We start from the raw sequence: 19,685 nt of genomic DNA on the forward strand, positions 1-19,685 counted from the left end.
AGCAAGACCCAAAGTTGGGGGATAATTTAAAATTGGGATTAATTTACATTTGACATCAGATTGAAAATTACATGAAAGCCTCTGAACACAAAAGATCCAGAAACTGCTCTTCTATCAGTGGAATAAACTTGCCTTATGAAATTAACTGGTCCCTAGGATGAGCAGGTTTGTAGAACAGGCTGCTAGAGCCGGTTAATAGGAGGAGAGCAGCCAGTGTCAGACTTGGCCTGCATATTCCAGTACGGTCAGTTCTGCAGTACTTTGACTCTGATATACCTGAACTTCCTATGCCTGAAGGTGGGCTGCTGTGAAGAGACTATGCTCCATGGTCAAAAGTGACACTCAATCCTTGTTTGTTTGGGAGTGGGGCACTGCTATGTTTGAAGTAGAATATGAAAAGAACAATAGAGATAGGGCCAGGGCAAGCCACGCTGTGCTTCCCCTCCTGTCATCAGGTAGACTGGTAAGCAAAAAGCTATTATGCTGGACACAAGCCATTCTTATCCCCAAAGTGATGGATTTTACAAGCTGAATAACAAATAGAAACCAAATCTGGGAATGTTGAATTCACTTTGAGAAATCCAAAAGAGAAACACCAATCGTCAATTGTTTCCCAAAGGGGTTGGAAGGAGAGCAGAATAAAGCAATTCTATAAAATGCAAACCAAAAGCCCTCATTGCTTACTGCATGGTAAATCATAATGGCAGGAGTGGTCTTATCATGTTACACTGGAAAATGAGCTAGAAGAAGATAAAGTCATAGCCACAGCCACTAAATAAAGTAAATAAATACTTTATAAATGCAGCAGAATGCCCAGACAATGCACAATCTTGCCTTTCTCAGCCACTCCTGCAAAGGGGAATTCTCTCTTTCAGGTTCTGCTGCAGGCACCACAATAAAGCATTGGGATAGACAGCTGGACTCTTATGAAGATCCTGAAAGCAGTCTGCTTAGAACACCACAGAGCTGGCTGATGTTTGAATTTGGGGCATAAAACATTTTATTTCCTTTTTCTGAATTAAGGAATGGACCTATCCCCAAGTGTATAAAAAAGGGATAATGTACCAATAAAGATGACATATATAATCCACTGAACCACGTTGATCTCTCCTGCCTATAGAGCTGAAGACTGACATTACGTGTTGAATGGGAACAATGCTATAGACAGCCATAGGAGCCAGAGTCTCTCGTTTCTACACTCTACGTTGACACAATCCCCACCTTTCTCCTCTTACTGTAAACACACACTGATGGTTTCACTTGGGTTCATCTCAACATATAAAAATCTCATGTGCATCAAGGCAAGACCCAAAGTTGGGGGATAATTTAAAATTGGGATTAATTTACATTTGACATCAGATTGAAAATTACATGAAAGCCTCTGAACACAAAAGATCCAGAAACTGCTCTTCTATCAGTGGAATAAACTTGCCTTATGAAATTAACTGGTCCCTAGGATGAGCAGGTTTGTAGAACAGGCTGCTAGAGCCGGTTAATAGGAGGAGAGCAGCCAGTGTCAGACTTGGCCTGCATATTCCAGTACGGTCAGTTCTGCAGTACTTTGACTCTGATATACCTGAACTTCCTATGCCTGAAGGTGGGCTGCTGTGAAGAGACTATGCTCCATGGTCAAAAGTGACACTCAATCCTTGTTTGTTTGGGAGTGGGGCACTGCTATGTTTGAAGTAGAATATGAAAAGAACAATAGAGATAGGGCCAGGGCAAGCCACGCTGTGCTTCCCCTCCTGTCATCAGGTAGACTGGTAAGCAAAAAGCTATTATGCTGGACACAAGCCATTCTTATCCCCAAAGTGATGGATTTTACAAGCTGAATAACAAATAGAAACCAAATCTGGGAATGTTGAATTCACTTTGAGAAATCCAAAAGAGAAACACCAATCGTCAATTGTTTCCCAAAGGGGTTGGAAGGAGAGCAGAATAAAGCAATTCTATAAAATGCAAACCAAAAGCCCTCATTGCTTACTGCATGGTAAATCATAATGGCAGGAGTGGTCTTATCATGTTACACTGGAAAATGAGCTAGAAGAAGATAAAGTCATAGCCACAGCCACTAAATAAAGTAAATAAATACTTTATAAATGCAGCAGAATGCCCAGACAATGCACAATCTTGCCTTTCTCAGCCACTCCTGCAAAGGGGAATTCTCTCTTTCAGGTTCTGCTGCAGGCACCACAATAAAGCATTGGGATAGACAGCTGGACTCTTATGAAGATCCTGAAAGCAGTCTGCTTAGAACACCACAGAGCTGGCTGATGTTTGAATTTGGGGCATAAAACATTTTATTTCCTTTTTCTGAATTAAGGAATGGACCTATCCCCAAGTGTATAAAAAAGGGATAATGTACCAATAAAGATGACATATATAATCCACTGAACCACGTTGATCTCTCCTGCCTATAGAGCTGAAGACTGACATTACGTGTTGAATGGGAACAATGCTATAGACAGCCATAGGAGCCAGAGTCTCTCGTTTCTACACTCTATGTTGACACAATCCCCACCTTTCTCCTCTTACTGTAAACACACACTGATGGTTTCACTTGGGTTCATCTCAACATATAAAAATCTCATGTGCATCAAGACACGATAACTCAATGAGCCAGTCATTTTACTTCTAGGTATGCTTTTAGGTATAAACTCTCAAGAAACACACATATGTATGCACAAGGAGACAAATAAGAATGTTCCATGAAATACTATTTGGAAAAAAAATAATAAAATGGAAACAATTGAAATGTTCATCAATAGCAGAATGGAAAATAAAATATGGCATAGCAATTAATGGAATACTACATAACAGATAAAAGGAACAAATTAGATCTCACTATTAGCATGAAGAAATTCTGAAAATACTACTGAATAAAAAAAATGTTGCAGAATGATACACAGCATGATCTACATACATTAACTTAGAAAACACACAAAGCCACATTACATATAATACACAGATACTCATAAATGGCTTAAAAATATTTAAAAAAACCTGAAAGGATAAATGCCAAATTTATGGCAGGAATGGGCGGGCCTCTCACTGTTGTGGCCTCTCCTGTTGTGGAGCACAGGCTCCGGACGCGCAGGCTCAGCGGCCATGGCTCACGGGCCCAGCCGCTCCGCGGCATGTGGGATCTTCCTGGACCGGGGCACGAACCCGTGTCCCCTGCATCGGCAGGCAGACTCTCAACCACTGCGCCACCAGGGAAGCCCTGCTTTCTTTTATTTATTTTCATTTAACTATTTTTCCTTTCTTTTTCTATTTCTTACCAATTGTATAAATTTTTAAATAAAAATAAAGATGAAACAAACAAACAAAAATGATAATTTTCAAGTCTGGATAGTGGGGATACAGTATTTGTTATATTTAAATTTCTTTAAAAAATTAGGTCTCAAAGGGGCCAATCACTTCACTGCATTTACTTTGAGGTATGGAAAAATGCATCTGGGGGACGTCAGGAATTCTAAACATAAGTAAAAACTTAACACCGTTTAATGTTTCCTCTGAAACTTAAAGGTGGAGAGTTCATGGCTATCTGAATGAACATTTGCTACTTCAGACATGGGCCAGCCATTCAGCTATACTAGTTCTAGGCAAGGTCATTGGCAAGAGGAGGCAGAAGAGCATAACAATTAAGTAGCTTTGGCATCAGACAGATCTGGGCTCAACTCCCGGTTTGGCCACAAAGTGTGACCTTAGCTACACTGCTTAACCTTTTTGAGCTTCAGTTTCCTCATCTATACAATGGAAATAATAATTCTTATCTCACATAGTTTTTTGAAAATTTTCTGAGCTAATGTATGAATACACTGCTTAGTTTTTGCCTAGCACATAGGAAATATTCAAAGAATGGTCAGTGAGAATGAAAGGGATGAGGGAGCATTGATTGTTGTATATGGGCTTTTTAAAGTTAACCATTCTTTTATTAATTTTACATACATGATGAATATGAGAGGTTTCCATCATAATAGTGGGAGATATGAAGGGGTGAATAAGTTAAGTATAGGATGTGAGGTGGTGACCAGAGATAGGAAGTCTTCTAGATGTGCCCCAAATCCCAACACCCACCCATCATCACTGAGAGTCACTATTCTAGTTTAGCAGAATCCAGGCCTGGGAATTTTAAGCTTCTAGAACAACAGAGGTGTAGCTGGTAGCTAGTTCCCTCTGGGAACCTGGATTCCAGAGATCACAGAAATGTGAGACTTTCTGTTGGCAGCAGCTGAGTCCCCTGGGTGGACAAAATTCTGGGGCACTGGAAGGTGATGGCGGCTGGTACTCTTTCTAAGCAGCCTAGTGGTCTCAGGGGATCCCACCCTGAATTACAGGGGAGGAATCCCAAATGAAGGCCAACAGATTGTCCTAAGATATCTGTCCGCTCCAAGTCTCGCTTTCCTCCTGAAAAGGGACAATACTCTACACCTCTTTCCTCCAAATATCAATAAACGTTCAGAATAAAAACCTAAAAAAATTTGAGCTCTTCAAACATATTAAATCACAAAATTTGAAGAAACATCCAAAGGAGTCCGTCTGTCTACCTATCCTTCATTTTCCACCTTCCCGCCCGTGCTATCCAGAACACATCACAAGCCACTGTCGAAAACATAATAAAACTGCTTTTCTTAGCTGTTTACATTTCTCAACAGCATTTCTCAACAACTGCTTTTCTTAGCTGTTTACATTTCTCTGTCAATGAATCCAACTTTGCCCCAAAATTATCAGTAGCAGGTACCTATTTTCCTCTATTTATTAATCTTCAAAAGTCACAGTGATCAGAAAATGGATAAAAGTTACTTTTTTGGTATTAAGCCTCACCTGAATGGCTCCTTCCCTAGACAAACAGGTGGCAGGGCATTTCTAGGCTAATCTAAGTATTTCTTGCTGAAATTTAAACCTCTGCTCTCTTAATTGTCTTTGTGTGTACAGAATACTTTGGAAGGAAGAAATCAGCGACCCAGCAATGTTTTTTAGTAACTCTCAAGTACAAAATTTGCTCGAGCAATACTCTCCAGATTTTCCTCTTCGTCCAGAGACAGTGCCTATCATTTTAGCAGCCAGGTGCTTTGACATGTTTCCTATTACGTTTAGAAAATGAGGAAACAGATGGTGGGAGGGATTAAGTGACATGATTGAGGCCAAGAGTAAGGGTTTTAAAACTCTCTTCCTTTCATCCGTTGGGATACGTTCTTTCTGCACACTGGCGTGCATACTCTCAAGAGTCTAAATTAAGTAGGCAAAGATCATGGTGAATGCTGACTGTTTGTTAAAATCCCAGCCTTCTGAATATCTTGCCTGTCACTGAATCTTTGAGCGAGTCTGCCTACGTTAATCAGTATCTCCTGAGGAGGGAACCTTGAGAGTCAAGAGTTGGTTTGTCAAATGAGGTTTTTCACAACAGAGAAGCATCGTCTATCAAAGGAGGGGGTGAAGGAAGGAGCGGGTGAGAGAAGGTGAGAGAGGTAGAGAGACAGATTGAGGGAGGAAGGGAGGGAGGGAGAGAAAAAGGGAGGGAGAGGGGCATGGGGAGGGAAGGACAGAATGCCACTTTATCCTTCCATTTTGGGGGAAAAACCCACTTCTGTTGTTGGCGCTATTATAATGTAAAGGGGTCTGTGTACCTATGAGGAAAAGCTTCATTTTCATCTTGATAAATACTTCTGGGTTTGCACATATACTGCAACAGATTATAGTTCAAGATCAAAACTGCACCTGCAGTTCACAATGACCTATTTTTTGCCCCAGTCCCCCAAAGTTGCTCTGTAGCAAAGCCAAGTCAAAACAATGCTCAACAAAAGACTGCAAGTTCCTGGCAATTTCCCTTCTACTCCACATGCTGCCAAGGTCACCTAGAGGTGAAGCTGAACTCTCCATTTGCCTTTTGTGCTTTTTCCTCCCCATTTCCCCTCCCTCTACTTACGTACATACTGATATGGTTTATAGCCTGTACCTCAATAGCATTATCACCCTGATTTCTAACAGACCTGGGGTCAGGGGAAGCAGGGAAGGAGACTGGATGTGAGTATGGGTGTGGCAAGGTCCTGCTGCCTTATCAGGGAGGTAAGAACGGGAATCCACCTGGTACGCTTCTGGCTATGAAGTATGGTGAGGTGAGCCAAGGTGCCAGGGGGTCACTAGGAGTTCACTTTGGATAAGTGCCCAACGTTTGCAGGACTTAGCGTATCAACTTTTCTAATTTGCAAAGATATATTTCCTGTTGGGTTTCTTCTTCCCTGTCATCTAGGCAAAACAATCCAATATGCAGCTTGTTTGGTGTGTACAGGAAACATCCCCCCCTTAATTAAATCCAATTACGGTAATTCATTCAGAAAATCCGTGGGATCACTGGCACAAGTTAAACTGCCCAGGGTGGAAGTGTTGGGTGTTTAGCCAAGGTATCTGTCAAGGATACCTGGGTGCTTTCCTCAGCACTGCACTGACCTGTACCTGAACCTTCCCAACATCATTTCACAAACTACATGACCTTGGCATGCCTTGTTTTACTCTTCTGTAAAATGGCAGTTCTCACTATTTATTCCTAAGCTGCTTCTCTTACCTGCTTAGAGAGCCCTGGCGGGCAGAACTAAGTCTCAGTGACAGAAAAAGAAACACAAGATCAAATTTCAAGTTTGTGCTTTCAGTTCTGGGGGCTGAGGGTTGGCTGATGGGGAAGCCCTGTGACTGGCCCTGAATAGGATGTTAGTGGCATTGTTCTTTTATGCTAATTTTGGATAGAATTGGCCATTGCTTGGGTCTTACTGGAGAATAATTACAAAGCAGGTGGGAATATTGACTAATTCCCTCCTGTTAAGGTCTTGGCTGAAAATATTGCAAAACACTAAGGAACAGTGTTCATTTTCTGAAGCTCACATTGCATTAGACAGAAGGTAAAAGATGAGACTAAAGACTCTACCCTTCTCGTTACAGTCAAATTGTCCTTACACCTATCTGACCTACTTTGCAATCTAAGTGTGATCAACAACAATGGTAATAATCACTTCCACTCAAACTAGAAGACTTTCTCCAATCAAAGTATTCGTGGTCAAGACACATTTCAAGGGACTGGATTCTCTGCTGAAATACAATAGAGCATGTGTACCCAGGCCCCTTAGCAAGTAGTTCATATATTGATGTAAAAGAAGTACATTTATAGATATAAAATACTTTAATTTAAAGCATCTCTCTCATTGGAGATTACTTGGCTTTTTAAAAATTTTCATTTAAAAAAGTTCATTTGTTCATTCATTCATTCATTTGACAAACATTTACTGAACAGCTGCTATGTGCCAGGAACCGAGGTAAGGATATAAAAACGAGCAAGGCAACAGTTTCTATCTTAATTAAACAGTGCACAGCTAGTAGAGGAGACATATAGGAAAATAAATACAGTATAGTAAGATATGCTGTATCAGAGCATTGTGTAAGGTGTTAAGGAGGTGCAGAGAGCAGGTCAGTCCCTGCCTGGGAGAGTCAGGGAAAGTTTCCAAGGGGAGGAAACATCTGAGTCTTAAAAGTTGAGTAAATGTTTGCCAGGGGTATAAGTGCCTAGCTAAGAGGAAGACACTTTGCTATGTCATGTTGGGTGAACGGCAACAAATTTTGTGCAGGTATACCAAGGGAATGGTAGAAGACACAGCTGGAAAGGCAGGTAGGAGCTGGCCTAAAAAGATAGTTATATGCAAGGGCTTTCTCTGGGCTTTCTCTTTCTTCCCTGCAGGTGATGGGCAGATCCAGAAGAATGATCAATCAAATTTGTATTTTAGAAAGGTCACTTTGGGGCTTCCCTGGTGGCGCAGTGGTTGAGAATCCGCCTGCTGATGCAGGCGACACGGGTTCGTGCCCCGATCCGGGAAGATCCCACATGCCGCAGAGCGGCTGGGCCCGTGAGCCATGGCCGCTGAGCCTGCGCGTCCGGAGCCTGTGCTCCGCAATGGGAGAGGCCACAACAGTGAGAGGCCCACGTACCACAAAAAAAAAAAAAAAAAAAAAAAAAAAAGGTCACTTTGGCAATAATTGGAAGGGAGGGGCTACCATACCATGCAAAAGCAGAGGAGTCATTGAGACAAATATGTAAAATAACTATGATAAAGTTTATAAGTGCTGATATTAGTGTGGATACTTGCATAAGTTTTGTCATGTATCTGCCACCATTTTGAGTGCTATAGAAAATCAATATAAGAGTTCAGAGGTTAGAATGGGATGATAAGGAAAGGCTTCACAGAGAAGGCAGGCAGACAGATACAGGTGAAGCTAGGAGAGGGTGAGCATCCCAGATTGCAGAAACAGCACAAATAAAGTGTGATGCTTCTAAATACAGGATAGAAACATGATGTACCTGTGAACTGGAGAACACCTATCAGACTGTTGGGGAAAACAAGAGGAATAAAATTATCCGAGGCCTTATACATTTAGGCAGGTATTTCAAGTTACACCAAAGTCCATCAAAATCTATATGGCACCCCAAAGTGGGACTAGGCAGTCAATCACTGTGGACAGTGAGGCAGTCAACCTCTGTTGACACTGAGCTGACATGATCATACCTAAAACTATGGTAGAGGGTTTAGTCTATTTCTAAGTTTGTGCACTGGATTGAGATTAAACACACTGGGCAAATACAAAGCATTTTCTTTCAGAAAGATAGATCCCTCTGGTCTGTTAGCAATGTTGAACCTTAATCACCAACCAAGTGAAATGCATTAAATTGAGATGAGCCTGGATTACTGGTTTGTACCTTGTGAAGTTTCTGCTTCATTTAAGTATTCTACAAGAAATACAGGGCTTCCCTGGTGGCGCAGTGGTTGCGCGTCCGCCTGCCGATGCAGGGGAACCGGGTTCGCGCCCCGGTCTGGGAGGATCCCACATGCCGCGGAGCGGCTGGGCCCGTGAGCCATGGCCCCTGAGCCTGCGCGTCCGGAGCCTCTGCTCCGCGACGGGAGAGGCCACAACAGAGGGAGGCCTGCATACCACAAAAAAAAAAAAAAAAAAAAAAATACAAGAGTATATAACATAGGCTCCTACTAAAAAAAAAGTTGGGAAGGCCAAGAGTGTTTTTATATGTGTCCTAACTGAAACTTCTTTTGAAATAGGAAAACCTCCATGTTACCTATACTTTATTGCTTAAACTAGGCAGAGATGTGAACAATTATATCATTCCATGAATGAGTAATCCCACCCAGTAATAAAACCCCATTTTGGATTATTAATCTTTGTTTAATTAACCAACAAGAGCATTCATTCTAGCCAGTCTGTGAAAAGCACAAAATGAACCAAACACTTTGTTTAGTCTAACAATAGGTACTCTCAGCCAAAACAAGGAGGATCCCCAAATTTTTGCTTTTATAAAATGTGACTTTACCATGCACTGATATTGTATAATGAGAGGGAAGAGCTGTGAAGACAGAAGTAACAGAATAATGCAGTTCGTTTTTACTCAGTGTGACAAGGGATGAAATGGATTTCTTGCCAGTTTAAAGGCATGACAAGGTATACCTTATAACCAACTCTGTCAATAAATCAATTGTTTATGGTATTCCCTTAACCTAGAACATAGTTGACAACTGCAGTACCATTATTCAATTTTGTTGATTATATAAGGCAGTAAGCTGCACACTTCCCTTAAAATAATATTTCATGGACAAGAGAGAGTTAAAGTTTATCTCTGACTCATTGATTCAACACCATAAATGACCTCACCATCCCTCCTTGTCATTAACAATGCTAAGTTACTGCTGTATAATTTTACCTACCTCATTTTGAATAGTTCCGTAAAGTTGTCCAGACCATGTGTCAACAGACCACTTGGACTTCGAGCAACACTTCATAGCTCTCAGCTGGTAATTACAATGTTTTCCTAAACACGTAGATAATATATGATTTCCAAATTGCAATCATCTTCCTAGGCCACTATCAGGCTTAGTAATCTTTCATCACTTCAGGAATCAATTCACCAAGTGGGCAAGTCATTTTCCTCACCAGTTGTAACAAATTTTATGTTTCACATAGACATGGATGGTCAAAACTCATTTTTATTTTCTGATTAGTGCCGCTCAATTAATCCTCAACTTTCTTACAACAGGCACTAAAAGAGACATAACCTTCTTTCTAAAAGTACAATTGGCCCTGGACATATCCTGATTTCACCTGTTCAGGTCTCTGGGTATTCAATAAAGCAAGTTCAGCCACCGTGCCAAGAGGCCACACAGAGTTCAAGGTAACACCTCACAGCCATCAGCAGGTTAATTATAATTTCAATTTCAAACACACCGACTGCATGCTTGTTTCAACTCCAAATGACCTTACCTGCGTAATTTTTTTGGGGGGGTGGGGGGTTGTCTACATGGAGTAAATTTCTGTCAGCAAAGCTGAAAGGCCACTTTGAGTTCATGGTAACAATTCATATTTTTAACAGGTTGCCCAAACCTAAATCCTCACCTTCAAACATTCCAGAGGGAGCACTTAGTAGCTATGAGGTAGAAGGGAGTGGGGGATAAGGAAGGGAGAGGGTAGAAAAGGGAAGCAGAGCTATGGCTCCTGCCTTCTGCAGTTTTGAGACGTTTGCTACCAATGGCCATCTTAGCTGATTCTGGCTCGTTGGGGAAGGCCCTGCACTTTTGGGGTGGAGCCTTACAGGAGTTTCTAGATATTTCCTTAATGATTACATCACTGCCAGAAACAAAACTGGGTCAAAAGCAGCCTTGTATTTTCATTCTTAAGTGATCACAACAGTGGAAGCTTGATTCTGCATTGAAGGCAACTGGGACAGATGCTGATTTCCTTTTGCTTCCTCAGTGAGTAGGAACAGAAAAGGAAGTTTTCAGAGGGATGAATGTTTTCTACAGACAAGCGCTCTTTTTCTTACAAATCAGGTTGAAGGAGACCAAGTAACATCAATGAGAGGAGTCATTTCAGATGTGATTTTTCTTATCTCTGCTGCCTATATTGTACCACATGTCAGAATGACAAGTTTTGTGGGAATGTTTTATAAGACCAACTGACCCATTTTCCCACTTAAAAACCAAACCAAACCAAACCAAAAACAAGTGGCCCCAAAGCTTTTGCTCAGGAATGCTTTATGCATAACTCATCAGTCATCTGCATGGAAATCTCATTTTCCATTTCACAGAACTTAGCCATTTTTTGTTTGTTTTAATTCTTTTATTTTTTCAAACTATCTAAATGACTGAACTGCTTAGTGTTTATTGTTCATACTATGAACTGTCTTGGAGAGACAAAAAATAAGTAGAGACTCCACTAGCATATTTCATTCTTGGCCATTTATTCCCCTTGAAACAAGTATTAGTTGTATGGTACTTTGCCTCAAATTGTTTAAGAGAAGTCTTCCCTGGCATTTAGATCCCACTTGGCTGGGCTGCATCTGCTTTCTTACAGCTTGATCTATCTTGTCAATCCCTTTTGACAAAATGAAAGGACAATTTCTATAATGTTCACTCATTCCCTCTTCAGAGGATCCTTTCTTGGCAAATAAGTGGGCGATGAAACAACCCTTTTCACTCTCAAAACTTAACCGCAGATTATCTCAATACTGCTTTTCAAATGAGGGAGGTAATTTCTGGTTGCTGCAGGACCACAAAGCATTTAGATGAGTGCCCCACCAGAGAGCCTGAATGTTTTGTTATTGTTGCATAGCAATATGATTTAAATTTTTTAGTTGCAGAGCCTGTTTACTTCTCCCAAATGAATCTTACGAAGAAGCCCAAAATACGAAACATATAATATCACAGCCGCTTAGGCAAATTTAGGATAAACCACCCAGGAACCTATCAGCTCAGCCTGTCTACCTCCCCCATTTCCTCAACTTCTACCATCACAGCACAGAATCACACCCAAGGGAGGTCAACAGAACCATTAGCTGCCACTCAATACAGCTTAAAAGCTCCTAAGACTTGGTGTTGGTAGGTATTAGAAAGTAGGTATTTGTAAGTGGCAAATCATTTCCTCAAACTTAATTAACTCAGAACTATATGAATGATCATGTCAGAACTTTTTTTTTCCATTAAATGACTATCTCTTGAAGACCAGAGCTTTGGCCTGTTTATATTATACCCCCCCCAATACCTAGCTCATTCTAAATGCTTAATAAATGTTGCACTACAATGCCTTGCCTCAGAATGGAAAAAATTATTTTTGGTGCAGAACATGTTTTAAGGGGGCAGAAATGATATCTCCCCCCTCCCTCACTCTGTATTCACCCAGAAATCCTAGTCATCATATCAGACTCTCTTCATCACTGAAACACTCCATCTCACCTTCAAACAAGGTGACAACGGCCACACATCTCAGCTTCCCTTAATGAGAAATGTAGAATGACAACTGAAAGTTGAGGCCTTCAATAAAGCTTATTTGGTCTCAACTTTCCCATTTATAAATGGCAATAATCAAACTAATCATTTCCCTTGCCTGGCATTCAAAAGGAGGTAATGAGTGTTAAACTGAAGCAAGGAAGTCATTTGAAGTCTGCCTTTTATTTTAGGAAAATTGTTCCTTCTCAGTCAACAATCAACCAAGTATTGACTGATATCCTTTGTGTTTCTAAAAAGAGCACTGAACTTGAAGTTAGAACACTGGAGCCTGAATTTAAGATTGTTACTTCATAGCAGTAAGATACTGCTTGAGAGCACCGTATTTGTTTTCTCACCTCTGTAAGTAGAATAATATTTGCTACCTCACAAGATTATTTTCAAGATATAAAAGATAATATTTATGACAATATCAAGCACTGTTCCTGGTACATAACTGATTCAGGATCCTGTGCGGGATCCTAAGTACGTCAAGAGTAAAAAGAGAGATACGGGGGCTTCCCTGGTGGCGCAGTGGTTGGGAGTCCGCCTGCCGATGCAGGGGACGCGGGTTCGTGCCCCGGTCCGGGAGGATCCCACATGCCGCGGAGCGACTGGGCCTGTGGGCCATGGCCGCTGAGCCTGCGCGTCCGGAGCCTGTGCTCCGCAACGGGAGAGGCCACAGCAGTGAGAGGCCCGCGTACCGCAAAAAAAAAAAAAAGAAAAAAAAGAGAGATACGAAGGAAATGTATTGTGACTTTGTAAATCAACTGCCATAAGGTGAACATCCAGGCAATTTGTATTGTAATACCCAAGGGGTTCAGGGGTACAAGTTTAACTTTAGGGGATTAAAGTTGTGCGATGGGGGTGGGAGGGACCCAGAGCTCTGGGTTTGCTCCAAAGTAAGCCTCAGGATATATCAAATTGAACTGGATTCAGTTCAATTACTAAGATTAAAGGCAGAAGCAGAGCCACACTTACTCTGTAGGGAAATCATACTAATAGTTGCTCCCTGATATGAAAAGGACTTTCATTTCAATCCCCACATCTTTCCCATCCCGACTAAGGATGGAACCCGTGCCCCCTGCAGTGGAAGCACAGAGTCTTAACCACTGGACTGCCAGGGAAATCCCTCTCTTTCCTTCTTTTATACCTGAATCAGGACCGACCTGGAAGTAGAACAGAGTCTAGATATTCTCAGGAGTGAAGAAGTCATAGGCCTATTACCAGTGATAAGATCTGTTCCTTTAGTTAATTATTCCTCTGCCAAACTTTCTGGAGTCACAAAGTCACACTTTTAGATTCCCCTCAGGGATAATCTGACCCAGTCCTTTAGATCAGAGTCAAGACGGCTAGGGTAAGGGACCTGGTGCCTTAGAAAATCTGGACCTTGATCCACACAAAAATTATATTAGGGTTCAAATGCTAAAGAATTGCTTTTTGTATATGATAAAATATAATTCTGAGCTGGACGCCATTTTTTATGCCTCTTAAAGTTCTGATGACAAAGGAACTTTAGCTAAGCTAAACTTACCCTTTCCCTCTGGATCAACATTAGTGAACTAGCAAAATAGATAATTTTTCTAAAGGTACTAAGTCATTGAGAAACAGTCAGATGACTGGGGAACAACATCATTATTAACAACAATGATGACAGCAACAACAACAAAATCCTGCTTTACTGAACCAAGCAATGCTTCCTAAAAGTACATTTTTCATTTGTCTCATAGCAAGTATGTATCAAGTACTTAATCTGCATAGGGTCCTAGTCATTACAACCTCTGGTCATCACTAATTTCATCCTGTCATTCTAGTTCAATTTTGCCATTTTCTCCTTTCTGTGCTTTAAAAAAATGGCATGAGAACACAGCAATTTTTTATGAGATAGATTCAAACAACATATCCTGACATTCTTTTTTGTACTTTTATTTCCCTATTACATCCCATAATCTTTTTTTGGGAGCCTTCATTGCCTATGACTGGTTCACAAATTAATTCAAATATGTTTCAACCATGGAAACTCACTATTTTTTCTTTCTATTCACATTTCTTGTGCTCATAACCCTTTTTCTAATAAAGTACCCCAAGATAAAACAGATGTTAGAATTAAGCAAAAAGAAATGACCATTTCCCATACACCATTAAAGTCCATGACATTTACATGAAAGAATCATTGGAAGTTAAAATTAAATATACCTCAGAAATCATTTAGTCATAGACATGGCTGGGAACCCCTGAGGCTTCAAAGTGTTCAAGGTGGTAATGGCATCACTAAGAATTTCTATTTTAAATCAATAAACAGGTTTTTGAGTATAATGAAGTAACTTGAAGCAGACCAACACTTCTGCCAAAAACAATTAGAAAAGCCAGAAGCTAAATTTTTAAAAAAAGGGCTTCCCTCGTGGCGCAGTGGTTGAGAGTCTGCCTGCCGATGCGGGGGACACGGGTTCGTGCCCCAGTCCAGGAAGATCCCACACGCCACGGAGCGGCTGGGCCCGTGAGCCATGGCCACTGAGCCCGTGCGTCTGGAGCCTGTGCTCCACAACGGGAGAGGCCACAACAGTGAGAGGCCCGCATACTGCAAAACAAAAAACAAAAAACAAAAAAAAAACCACGTAAATTAAAAAAAAAAAAAGCATCAGCTAACTACTGAGGCATCCAGATGACAAGATTTGAAAGGAAAAAAAAGTTCTTTGAGATGAATCCAAAATTCTGTATACCAGGTTCTTGGTGTTGGGAGAAAGGCAGAGAAGCCAGGAGAACTTCCGGCAAACTCACAGGGCTGGAAAGACGAAAACTGAAGTCTGGTGCTACCAAGGGAGAAAGAATTTAAGTAATCAAGATGGCAGAGGGAAGCGAGGGACAGAAAAGTGAACCTACTGGCATGTGCTGATGCTAAGCTGTAGAAGGCAGGGGGCTGAGAAGCCAAACAGATGGGGGCTGAGAAGCCAAACAGATAATGGCTGAGAAGTAGAAAAGAGTTTTCTACAGACTCTTGGTGCTGAGGAAATAAAAATTAGAGTTTAGGTCCCACCTAGGAGGGGCCTGACTAAAATGTCCTAGGCTCTCAGTTGGGACACAAAGAGCAATACCTATAATGGTAGATATGAGCAAAGTGTAGGCTGCACCTCACAAAAACTGCATCCCAGACACAAGTCTGCAAAGTTTGTGAATGGATCATGGTGATGTCCCCCACACTCTAGATACCTGCCAAAAGACAAGATGAATCTGTGGAGTAGACTATCATCATCCAGAACCACTAACATTTTTTCATTCACAATGACTGGGATTCAATAAAAATTTAGATATGCCAAAGACAGGAGTAAGAGAAAACTAGACAATAGGAACAGTCCTACAGGTGAACAAAATCAGAAATGGGCTTTAAAATAACTGTGATTAACATGTACAATAAAATAGAGGAGAAAATGCAGAATTTCACCATACAATTGAAATATTTAAAAAAGAAGAAATTCTAGCATTGAAAAATAACTAAAATTAAGAATACAGTAGTGGATTGAAGAACAGATTGTACATAGATGAAGAGAAGATTAATAAATTGGAATAGTAGTGAGTACAAAATATCTAGATTGAAGCAAATTCATAGATTGAAGCTAAAAGATAGAACATATGGGACATAGTGAAAAGAGCCAAAATATGAGTCTCTGGAGTCCTAAAAAGAAGGAGCTAGAGAATGGGGGAAGGAAAATTTGAAGAGATTAATAGCTGCAAAATTTCTAAACTTATAAAAGACACCTAGTTACAGATTCAAGAGGAATTTTAAACTCCATAGAGGAAAAACACAAAGGAAACCCCACCATGCACGTTAGAGTAAAATTGACAAAACCAAAGACAAATCTTCAAAGGAGTAGCTACAAGACTTACACTTGACTCCATCAAGAAACATGATGGGGGCTTCCCTGGTGGCGCAGTGGTTGCGTGTCCGCCTGCCGAGGCAGGGGAACCGGGTTCGCGCCCCGGTCTGGGAGGATCCCACATGCCGCGGAGCGGCTGGGCCCGTGAGCCGTGGCCGCTGAGCCTGCGCGTCCGGAGCCTGTGCTCCGCAACGGGAGAGGCCACAACGGTGAGAGGCCCGCGTACCGCAAAAAAAAAAAACAAAAAGGGCCCCGGGCCGGGAGGGGCCCCAACAGAGGGGGGCCCCCATACCACAAAAAAAAAAAAAAAAAAAAAAAAAAAAGAAACATGATGGAAATCAGCAAACAATGGAACGGCACATTGACATGTTAAAAGAAAATAACTTAAAATAACTGGCAGCTTAAAATTCATTACCCAGTAAGAATATTCTTGAGTAATGAAGGCAAAAAAAACCCGCCAAAAAACAAAAGAAAAAACACTTCAAGACAAACGAAAGCTGAGATAATTTATTATCAGCAGACCTACACTAAAAGATATATTAAAAAGAATGTGCAAAGAAACAAAAGGTTAAATATGTAGATACATATAAACAAATGTTATCAGTAATAATACTAATGTACCTTTGGATTTAAAGTATTTGTGAAGTTAAAGTGATAGCAAAAATAAAAAAGTAGGAATGGAGTAAATTAAAGTTGTTTTAAGTTCTAGCATTTTTGTGGGATTTAAGTTATATCAGCCTCTTAATAAATCAAAGGTACCTGTTGTAGTGTTTAGAGGAACCACTTAGAGACTATAACAAACAAGCTAACAGAGAAAAAAAGTAGAATAATAAAATATAATTAATTTTTAAAAGGCAAGAAAGAAGGAAAACATGAAAAAAAAACCAAGAGAGGGCAAAAAGAGAAAACAAGAAGTAAAATGCTATATATAAATCCCAATATATCACTAATTAATTGGAATGCAAATTAATGAAATACTCCAATTAAAAAGCAAAGTTTGTTAGAACAAACATTCTACATGCCACTTATTAAAGCACACCTTAAACATAATCTTGAAAAGTTGAAAGTAAACTGATGAAAAAATATGTACCATGCAAATACTAGCCAAAAAGAAAGCTGATGTGCCTACGTTAATATCAGACAAAGTAGACTTTAAGGCAAAGAGCATTATTAGAGATACAGGGGGACATATTACAATGTTAAAAGTCAATCTAACAAGAAGATGCAACAATCTTAAATTTATATGTCCCCAGTAATATATGCTTCAATATACTTGAAGGAAAAATGGAAAGGATTAAAAGAAATAAATCCACAATAATAATTGGAGAGGTGCACAAAACTCTCAAGAACTGACAGAACAATTAGAATAAAATAAAAAAATCAGTAGAAATATAGAAGATTTACCCATTATGATGAACAAATTTGATCTAATTGATGTTTATAGAACACTGCAGCCAGTAACTGTAAACACACACACATTTTTAAAGGGCATGTAGAATATTTACCAACATTGATCAAACACTGAACCAAATGTCAGGTCTCAACAAATTTCATAGGACTAGAAGTCATTCTATTATGTTCTCTGACCACAGTAGAATCAAGGTAGAAATCAACAACAAAAAGACAGCTAGGAAATCTAAAAATGGAAAATAATGCCCTACTAAATAACTCATGTGTCAAAGAAGCAATAAAAACGGAAATTAGAAAATATTTTGGGCTAAATGTTAATGAAAATATTATGTACCAAGATCTCTGGGGCAGAGGTGTCTCAAGGGAAGCTTATTGCCCTAAATGAATACCTTAAAAAAGAAGAAAAACTGAAAAAGAAAAAAGATAGATCTAAATATGCATCTCAAGAAGTTAAAGAATAGCAAACTGCTGCTGCTTGTACTGTTCATAGCAGAATAAGAGAAGTAGAATACATATGAAAAGTGGAATCAATAAAGTCAAAAATGGCTCTTTGAAAAGACTACTAAAAATGACAAAACTCTGCATCAACAATTATCAAGAAGAATAGAGAGAAGGCACAAATTACCAGTACTCAGAATGAAAAGGGGCATATAACTAGAGATCCTACAGATATTAAAAATATAATGAGAGAATATTATAAACAACCTTATGCCAATATATTAGGAAATTTAGATGAAACAGACAAATTCCTAGAAAAACACAATTTTCCAAAATTGACATAAGAATAAATAGAAGATCTGACTAGTCACTTGTGCATTAAAGAAGTTGAGTCTATAATAAATTTCTTAGAAAGAAATTTCCTGGTCCATATGATTTCACTGGTGAAATCTTTATAACACTGAAGGAAAAAAATAAATAATACTAATCTTACACAAATTCTTCTTAGGAAAGAAAATGAGGGAAAACTTCCCAACTATTTTTAGTAGATTGGTATAACCTTGATATCAAAACCCCAAAAGGCTATTATAAGAAAGGAAATCCAACAGAAAATTGGGCAAAATAGTTGAACTAGCACTCCACAAAAGAAGATATCAAAATGGCTAATTAACATATGAAGAGGTTGCTCGATATCATTAGTATTAGGGAAACAATACAAATTATCATGTTATACAATATATTATAATATTATACAAAATAAACTCACAATGAAATAGCAGTACACACCCACCAGAATGGCTAAAATTAGAAAGAATACAATACCATGTGTTGTTGAAGATGTGGGAGTAAGTTGAACTATCATCACTCTTAGTGTAAACTGATTACAATCACTTTGAAAAACTAGTGGTATCTACTAAAGCTGACATATATATCCTAACATATAACCAGCAATTCCAACCGTTAGGTATATTTCTAACAGAAATGGGCACATCAAAATGCATCTACAAGACTATTCAAGGCAGCACTCTTCGTAAAAACCCCAACCAAGAAATATCCCTAATGTCCATCAACAATCAAACAGGAATGAATAAATTGTGGCATATTTGTATAATGGAATGCTTTACAGCAATGAGAAAGAATAAACTATTGCTTCATGCAACAGTTTAGATGAATCTCATAAACAGGTCAGACTATTCAATGCTGATAGAAATAAGCAGAGTGATTATTATCGGATGGGAGGTATTAGGGACTGGGAGCAGGTATAATGGGAACTTCAGGGTATGTTAGTAATGTTTTATTTTTTTATCTGGGTTTCATGGGCGCATTCACTTTACAAAAACACATCAAGTTGCATAATTATGATTTATAGCTTTTTGTGTTCTACAATAACCTTTATTTTAAAATGTCAATAAAAGGAATAAAACTTTCCTCCTTTATGTTTTTTCTTCACAGGTAGAATTTATTAAGAAGTAGATGTGGGGCTTCCCTGGTGGCGCAGTGGTTGAGAATCCGCCTGCCGATGCAGGGGACACGGGTTCGTGCCCTGGTCCGGGAAGATCCCACACGCCACGGAGCGGCTGGGCCCGTGAGCCATGGCCACTGAGCCTGTGCGTCCGGAGCCTGTGCTCCGCAACGGGAGAGGCCACAACAGTGAGAGGCC

The 19,685-nt window shown here is 39.8% G+C and overlaps 1 protein-coding gene across 5 annotated transcripts in view; it reads right to left on the bottom strand.

The window, feature by feature from the left end:
* EXOC6B (exocyst complex component 6B) overlaps positions 1–19,685 on the bottom strand; it is a 735,227-nt gene that overhangs the window by 117,065 nt on the left and 598,477 nt on the right. For 2 of the 5 annotated variants that reach the window (XM_055089243.1, XM_055089241.1), the window contains one exon: positions 9,756–9,859. The exons of 1 other annotated variant lie outside the window; for it this stretch is intronic. In XM_055089243.1, coding sequence (XP_054945218.1) covers positions 9,756–9,859 — 104 coding nt within the window. Of the gene's footprint in view, positions 1–8,344; positions 8,371–9,755; positions 9,860–19,685 lie in introns of those variants that run through there. 2 more of the 5 variants (XM_055089244.1, XM_055089245.1) reach the window with 2 other exon arrangements.

This window comes from Physeter macrocephalus, chromosome 12 (assembly GCF_002837175.3).
Source record: "Physeter macrocephalus isolate SW-GA chromosome 12, ASM283717v5, whole genome shotgun sequence".
In the NCBI taxonomy this organism is placed as follows: domain Eukaryota; kingdom Metazoa; phylum Chordata; class Mammalia; order Artiodactyla; family Physeteridae; genus Physeter; species Physeter macrocephalus.